At 42.4% G+C, this 8,317-nt stretch overlaps 2 protein-coding genes across 4 annotated transcripts; one reads left to right on the top strand and one right to left on the bottom strand.

The window, feature by feature from the left end:
- Window positions 1-406: 406 nt before the first annotated feature.
- Window positions 407-1,285, top strand: mrpl21 (mitochondrial ribosomal protein L21). Its single transcript, XM_085164164.1, has one exon. The coding sequence runs from the start codon at window positions 454-456 to the stop codon at window positions 1,039-1,041; it is 588 nt and encodes a 195-aa protein (XP_085020290.1). The 5' UTR covers window positions 407-453; the 3' UTR covers window positions 1,042-1,285.
- A 1,012-nt stretch (window positions 1,286-2,297) lies between these two features.
- Window positions 2,298-8,249, bottom strand: c6h6orf120 (chromosome 6 C6orf120 homolog). 3 transcript variants are annotated; one of them, XM_085164165.1, is made up of 2 exons: window positions 8,069-8,249; window positions 2,298-4,322 (listed from the first exon to the last, which is right to left on the bottom strand). In XM_085164165.1, exon 2 carries the CDS (start codon window positions 4,286-4,288, stop codon window positions 3,731-3,733), a length of 558 nt encoding a protein of 185 aa, XP_085020291.1. In that variant the 5' UTR covers window positions 4,289-4,322; window positions 8,069-8,249; the 3' UTR covers window positions 2,298-3,730. The 3 variants fall into 3 exon arrangements, with proteins under 3 accessions (XP_085020291.1, XP_085020293.1, XP_085020292.1); XM_085164167.1 differs by lacking the exon at window positions 8,069-8,249 and adding an exon at window positions 7,868-8,054; XM_085164166.1 differs by lacking the exon at window positions 8,069-8,249 and adding an exon at window positions 7,306-7,757.
- Between the last annotated feature and the right edge of the window lie 68 nt (window positions 8,250-8,317).

Raw genomic sequence — 8,317 nt, 5'->3', positions numbered from 1 at the left:
TCTTTTTGAATAATTTTCTTATTATTCAATTCAATTTTATTTATATAGCGCCAAATCACAACAAATGTCGCCTCAAGGCGCTTCATATTATGAAATATGTGGGAAAGGTAAAAACAAGAAAACAAACAGAGAAACAAATAAACGTGTAATCTTTCTAAAACATGATGCATAAAAGGGCAAGAAAATGAATTAACTGTGTTGAGGGGTCTGCTTGGTAAAATACGAGGTAACCAAATCTTTCTATAATAGAATTAATTAGCGTCCATCTGAAAATTGTTTAAAGTGATTATCAAATTAAATTAATAATATGAAAATATAGCGTTAAGCTATGTTTGTCTCTGGGCCAGAAAAGTTTCCTTTTTCCAGTTTTTAAAGGATGCTTTTGAAGGCAGAAGTGTCAGGTGACTGTAACGTGACGCTTGCGCAGTTGGAACCAGACGACTTCCTGCCAAGATGTCGGCGAGCATGGCGTACGCCGGATTGTGGAGGACATGCAGAATGTTACTACCCAGACACCATGTCCTGTCCCCCGCTGCCATCCGAACACAGAGCTCTGCTAGTGGAGACTTGATGCCCTGGACCTCGCTCTCCAGGCCTCCGTGGCCGGAGCAGCCGAGCCCGTACTCGGCGGAAGAAGAGCGGAGCCGACACGCTGCTGTGGTGAGCACCGTAAACCAGCGGATCAACCTTCGGGATTTCGGCCGGCTCTTCGCGGTGGTGCACTTCGCCGGACGCCAGTGGAAGGTCACCGGTGAAGACTTGATCCTGATCGAGAACCACATCGAGGCGGAGTGCGGGGAGCGTATCCGCATGGAGAAGGTGCTTTTGGTTGGAGCTGAGGACTTCACCCTGATTGGTAGGCCTCTTCTGGGGAAGGAGCTGGTCAGAGTCGAGGCCACCGTAATCGAAAAGACCGAGTCCTGGCCCAAAGTCCACATGCGTTTCTGGAAGAGACACCGGTTCCAGCGCAAAAAGATCATCATCCAGCCGCAGACGGTGCTAAGGATCAACGACATCGAGCTGGCCCCCAGACTCACGTGAAGAGGATGACACAGAGGACTGAAAGACTCTACTCTCTGACCCGCGGTTTATTTTTTCTTATTGGTTTCAAACATGTAAACAAACTTGTGGCGGTCAGCTTATATGCTCATGACTCTGACTGGTTTAAAACGAGGAGCTGAACATTTGAGTAATACGCTGAGCAGCTGTTCACTGGTTTGTACTCCTGTAAATATATAGTGCGGACCTGTGAGGAGATGTATTAAAGCTTTGTTTCCAACATGTACTGAGGGTTTGGATTAAATCTGAGTTTACAACACAAAACTTTACAAAGGGTTGAAGTTAGTGTAGCTGCAATGGGGGAAAATCCCCTCTAATATTTCCTCAAGGACCCACAGAATAACCAGAGTAAGTCCACCGTTAGCCTAGATCGTGATTTACAGAGAGATAAGATAAAGTGGGTCTGCCCACACTGACCAGAATGTCTGTGAACCTATGTCATCCTTTTGAGACTCAGCTGATACATAAACATTTAATTTAATAAAACCAATCCCCTAAATGCAGGGTTCCCAAACTGAGGTGATATGCAACACTGGACTGTGTGCCTATGTTAAAGTAGCTTATGCTATAAAACTATTACTGGTATTTCTGATGTAAAAGTTAGAATAAATAAAACAAATGTTTAAATGACTTAAACAGAGTCAAGTTTTTAAAACAATTTCTAATTTTATTGTGAAACCTGACTAGATCGCCTCTGGGAACAAGGAAGCTCCACAGATGTTCAGAGGATCGATCTGAAGGCACTGTTGAACATTTCTGCTCAGAGGGTAACAAAGTTCTACTCAGAACTGAACTCCAGCGCTGGAGGTGATGTTTAAATGAGGAGTTTGTCCAACAGGCAAAAACAACAAAAGTGAGCGATCAAACTAAATACAATGCTGCTACTCATGTTAACAGATTGGTAGAAATCTCATCACAAACACATGTTCCCTGTGAAGAGTCCAAATCAATGAAACATATCTGCTTTAAGAAAAATCTGTTCATATCTTTTAAGGTCCCCCTTTGTGTCCAAGGATTCCCAAATCGTATCTATATCTCAAATTGACCGTATTGCTCAGTATATTTGACCACAGAACTCACATGGTGCTGAGCTGTGTTAAGACAGACAGGTGGTGTTCATTCATTCATAGGCTGAGGAGGGGGCTAGTCGATCATTTCAATCTTGATACAGAAAGGAAACAACATAAATGTTGAATTACTGTGTCACTCCTGCAGCTCTACACCAGCTTTCACTACACCTTAAATGTGCACAAATTGTAGTTGTCTTGTAGAAAGAAATGTTAAGCTGAAGCTACTATGAGGCTAACCAATGACTTTGGATGTGTTTAACGTGATCCCTCCACCTTTGAGCAATAAGGAAACAACAACCCTGTGCACAGTGTGACCTCAGTAGAATTCAAATTAAGGGGTTTGGTTTAACACTAATCAAATAAGTATTATTAGCTTGGAAGTCAAGTGTGGTGGATTTTAGGAGAAGCTGCATAGCTGAAAGATCACTCGTCAGCGAGGTGAAGCCCAGCCAGTTTTTAACCTACGGTTTGAATCTGTGCGCAGAAACTAGACATATAGATCATGGTATAAGAATTAGTGACAGCTGGTCAAGTCGGACAATGTAACCACAACAGAGCAGCACATACGCATTTAAACTTAACAGTGGCATTAAGTGAAAATTAGGCCTCAAAACTTTGTGATACTGTTGATTATGGTGTTGGGCACAGTTTGGCAGTTTTGGACAAAGATCCTCTGTGCACTGAGGAAAAAAACAAAAACACACAGAGGTTCTCTCATTTTCCAAAGTCTGCTGCATGTGCGAATGTGGGGAAAAAAACTAATTATAATCAAACAGAAAACTTTGCTTTGGGTAAAATTAAGTTTAAAAAAAGAGATTATACAGCTTCAAAGTAGCAGCTGAAGTAAAGATCCTGCAAACTGCTATTAACCATCGAGTTAATTTAGTTCACAGACTCCCCCTAAGAATCCTGCACACACACCATCATTTTTCCTACACGGTGGGAATAACACAATGTGTCGGGAACCCTGCTTCTGATTGCTGCGATAAACAATGCTTTGTAACTTCCTAAAAACAGAAATTCTAAGAACATTTTACAAGATCAGACCGACCAGACGTGTAGAGGCATGAAATAAAGGAAGCATTTCAATGTGTCTCCCAAGTGTGACAGTATAAGAGTTAACACTTTCTCTTTGAAGCATAGCATGGGGGTATCCCAAAGTGCTGAAGCCTCAAAGCAGCTCAAATTTAGAACCTATTTGTGTCTTCACTGCAGTTTTTACCTTTGATATTTTTAATAATTTTATGACTTTGGGCAATGGAAAAGGAAGAATGGTTCTAGCGACTGACTTATGTGCATTAAGAAACTTCTTACTCCATATATACCTTTCAAGACTCCAGAAAAAGTCCCCTTGTGTTCTTTTAGTGTAGCTAAAACTAAATACACTTTGTGAAACATTTTCTGACTGGTCAGGCTTCGCTGGTGAATTCCGTGCTGTAAATCTGACTTTGCTGTTTACCAAGTCTGTAGGTTTGATTGTTTAAATGTCAGAAATCTCCCTGGGGTTTGGTGCAACATTTTTTTCACCCTCACAAAATGAAAGGAATCTAATGTACCATGGCAGAGTATCCTCCTGCTGTCACAGCAATGAACAGTGATTTTCAAAACAAAATCTCAAGTATAATCTTCAGGAGTCCGATCAGAATAGTCCAAAAGATGGACTCTTCCTCCTGGAAGTCGTCCTCTGTAGCATGAGCAGATTTCTTTTCCTTATGTACACCTTCTGAGTTGTAAGAGCCCTTATCAAATGGGTCTTGGGACACAGTCTGATCGTAGAACACTCGCATTTCAAACTCACTCTCCTGGTGAGACGGGTGGCCATAAATGCCGATGCCCACAGGCCTTGTGAAGTCCCCGGGGACCACCACCACATCTTGTCCGCAGGTGGCTGATTGCAGCTTGTAGGTGTCGAAGCTCGGGTGCAGGGTTTTATCTGACACGTACAGGTCTGCGTCTCCCTTGAGGCTTTGCATGTGGAGGATGATTCTGCCGTCGTGGTTGAGGCGTAGGTAGCTGTAGTTTCCGGCCCCAATGTGGCCCTGAACCACATGGAGCAGCACCCATTCTTCAGGGAAGCTGTCATCCTCTGAGGGGCTCAGGAAGCTTCTGGCCTGGGACAGCAGGAGGGCGACGACCAGCGCGCTGCAACTCAGCTTCATGGTGAAGGCATCTGTCAGTCAGTCATCAGACAGCCTGAAAAGTATAAATGAACAACACACAGATCAGGAGGCTACATTCAAACAGAGGCAAAGGCTAAACTGCTGCTCAGAACTACAGAAGTCAGTACAACCAACTCCAACTGCTGTCACAGCCAGCTGTTTGTAAATCAGCAGCAGAGGGGAGCTGAACAGAGAGGAGCTATACAAACCGTCTTCAATAGGCAGGCAGCAGAAACTGACTGGATAAAGGCAGTTTTAATGTAGGCTTTGGAGAGAGATCAACAGTGCTTTATGCATGGGTTAACTGATTTACCCATTAGCAAAATGGGGAGGGGGAAGTGAGACCACAAAGCATCATAAAAGAGAGCCCACATTAGTTCGTTTTGAAAGGATAGGGAAGCAAGACCGATACCATAAAAAAGTGGACGCATAAACTGGAGATGTGTGCCATTTAAACAGCTGCCTGAGTCACGCAATTCAAAAAAGAGAAAAACGTACATTAAAATATGTAGAATCACAGTGTGTCTATAAGTCAGTGTCAAGTAAGGCTTCTCACACACACATACATATAAAGAAAAGTTGTATCCATCACACAATTTAGTCAAGTAAAACGGCGGTCCCCAACCTTTTTTGCGCCACGGACCGGTTTATGCCCGACAATATTTTCATGGACCGGCCTTTAAGGTGTCGCGGATAAATACAACAAAATAAAATGAGTACCGGTACCGAAAAAAAGAAGATTTATTCATAACACACATGAAAAGACCCAGGAAAACCGAGTAAACGATAAAACGATAACAAAATAACGCTGAAAACCAATAAAAACCCAGAAAACCATACATTTCACACCTGAGCCTCAACTCTCGCGGCCCGGTACCAAAGGACTCAAGGACCGGTACCGGTCCGAGGCCCGGGGGTTGGGGACCGCTGAAGTAAAATACATTATGATTGCAGTTCTGTAATAAGGTTACCACACAGAAAACTGCCAACAACCTGCTTCAAAAGCCTGAATACGACAACTGCTGGCACAATGGGATATTTAGCTCAGCTCTATGTTACAGTCATTTCTCCGCCATGATCAAACCTGCCTTTACAGCTAAATCAGCCAAAGGTCGTACAGTGGTGAAGTTGTAGGGGACTACCCATGATTCAGGTTTTTTTGTTCTTTACTTGGCTTGCAAGCCAGACTGTTCTCTGGCAACAAAATAAAACATGGTTACTGGGTCAAACCCCCATCTGGATTCAAGAATTCACTAACTCAATACCCCTTGAACCCAGTTATCTCAAACTCTGTAAGTGGAAAGGTCAAGCACACTCCTAAAGGGAACTCCCGTACTCCGTGCTTGTCAATTTAATAATGTATTACAATGGGAAGCCCACAGTACTTAAAAAAAAAGTCCAAATAAGCACCAAAATAATAAAGAAGCACCCAAAAATTGCCTACATTGCAAATACACCAATATTTCAGTTTCAGGGAGAGATATTGGAAAGTTGTTTTCCCGCAATCCCATGATGTTTGAAGCCTGGGCAACAAGGAAAGCGTCTCTTTGCATATAAAATAGCCGAGGACTGTCAGTGAAGCCAAGGATAGGCGCTCGGCTAACAATCACACAGAGCACGGGGCCTGTGCTTCAACACCACCAGCTGCCATCTTGCCTTTTTGCCACACCATGTTTGAAATGAGACAGGAAGCAGGATTTGGGAACCACCTTGGCTGACAAGAAAGCATGGACTGAGCAATTATTAAACAGAGAAAACATTAATGAAATGCAGGTTGCAATGCAGTGGTTAGAACCGTCTCCTCACAGGAACAATGTCCCGAGTTAAAATCCTGCCTTGGTCTTTCTGTGTGGCATTTGCATGTTCTTCCTGCGTCTGTATGAGTTCTCTCTGGGATGCTCCATCTTCCTCCCAAAGTCCAAAGACAGGCTTGTCAGGCTAACAGATTGCTTTAAGTGCTGGCCCTTGAACAGACTGGCAACCTGTCCACAGTATACCCTTTGCTTTGCTCCATAACAATTGGGATAGCCCCCCACCCCTGTAACTCCAAACTGGATAAACAAAATAAAGAGGAAGGTAGATTTAGCCCCCCAAAAATGTCCCACTTGAATAAGTAAAGATATGTCAAAAGCATTGTATTTTTACATAATATAAGGCTAGGATCTAAATTTTTGATAGTTAATAAGTCAACAGCCATATTCTGATAACCCATGTACACTGTTGTCTGAGAAGGTTCTCAGTCATCCAAGTCATCGTAGTCAAAGGAGCTATTCACATCTCTTTTAGTTGTTAGAGTTATAAGAATAAGTTATTTGTGACTAAAAGCTTAGGTTTTTAATAGCACATATGGTGGAAAAAAATAGCTGTCTTCCAAATGTTTTAAAAATACCATCTTGTGGTGCAGGGTGTCAAAGTTAATCATTACATGGTGTGTTTGACAGGAAACGTCTCATTTTGTTAGCAGGATTTACTCAGTAGTCACTTTCCATTTAATACAACATGTAGATTGATTAACATGTTTCTGGCCCTGAACGTTTTGCAGGTTCTTACTGACATCCCATCACCCTAACCTGTTTTAGGCAAAGCAAATAATCAATTAGTCCTACACTACAAAGCCCGTCAAAGCTTATCTAACAATACTCAGTCTGCTTCATCTCATTTTATTATGTACAGTTAATAAGTTACCTACTGTAACAGAGCCATCACAGCAAATATTCACTTTGTTATTCCACCACTGTCCTGTTAAAGGAGATTCATCGAATACAGGGACAAGATAAATCCACAGCTGTTAGCGAGATTAATTAAGGAATGGTTTGCCATTTTTACGGGATTTGCTGATTTCAGGAAAAATGTGTAAGACAAACAATTATCCATTAAAGTACAACCTAACACCCGATGTGAGGTAGTGTACACGTAAAATACAATTGCTACGCATAAAACGAAAATAAAGACTATAGAATGACTATGAGAAGTTAAAACTACAAAAACACGACAGCAAAGCATGCCGGTCAACCTACCTCAGTTCTTCCATTCATTAAAAGACATGACAAACTGGTTTCCAGAACAGAAAGGACGCCTGTAGTTTCGGTGCCAAAAACTGAATATACTCGGGAGAAACATACGGAGAAAGTAACGCGGTAACCGTCGGCCGCCTCCTCGCAGCTCAGTGAAACATGACTCTAAAGAAGCCGGAGAGTTTTCGATTGAGAGCCTCTCGGCACGGTTAAAAATAACCACCTGCTCCCCATTTCACCTCTGACACCAATCAACCAACTTTAACCATTAACTACATTTTTATTAACAAATAAACACCAAGACTGGGAGGGGGCTCCCTTAAAAGGTTTCAGGGATTTTAACATTAATAAGTCTGATAAATTAAACAAAGAGCTTTTTGTAACGGCTGAACCTGAACCTGCCGCATGCTACGTCGCTAACAGCTAAGAATAGCAGTTTCAACCTGTACAACCCAGCAGTAAAAATGTTTTAATGAAAACAGACGTACTGTTAAAGACTATGCCAGTTACCTCCAACTGTATCATTCAGAAACAGTCCACAAAAACACATTGCTACTTGACTTACTGAACAGGTTAGCAAGTTCTTAAAGCAGCTAGCTATCACGCAGCTACCGTTGCACGTAGCCTGTTTAGCTTTAGCCAAACACGTTCAGGAGTTTACATGAGCTGGAGGCCGGGGGTTGGCTCAATGCCTAAAGATCAAGTTACGAATAGATTAATATAAAGATATTCATGGATCAGTTAACAGTGCACTTAGTTTACTTACACAGCTGTCATTTCCTGAGCAGCATCTTCAACTGAGCAGCAAAGTTCACTTCATCATTTCCTTTTCCTTCAGCTCCACAAACAGCAAAGCGCGCACTCACGCCACCTACCGGCCATTGCGATGGTGACGCTCATCAGTAGCCAAACAAGCTCCATCAAGTATTTTTTAGAAAATGTGGCAAATGCACTGGTTCAAAATGGGCCCGTTTCCACACATGGATTTAGTCCTAGACAGCGAACCTTTTTTTCC

The sequence above is a fragment of the Neolamprologus multifasciatus genome, chromosome 6 (assembly GCF_963576455.1).
Source record: "Neolamprologus multifasciatus chromosome 6, fNeoMul1.2, whole genome shotgun sequence".
NCBI lineage: Eukaryota > Metazoa > Chordata > Actinopteri > Cichliformes > Cichlidae > Neolamprologus > Neolamprologus multifasciatus.
The sequence above is the reverse complement of the archived record's forward strand: the minus strand, read 5'-3'. Positions and strand labels throughout refer to the sequence as shown.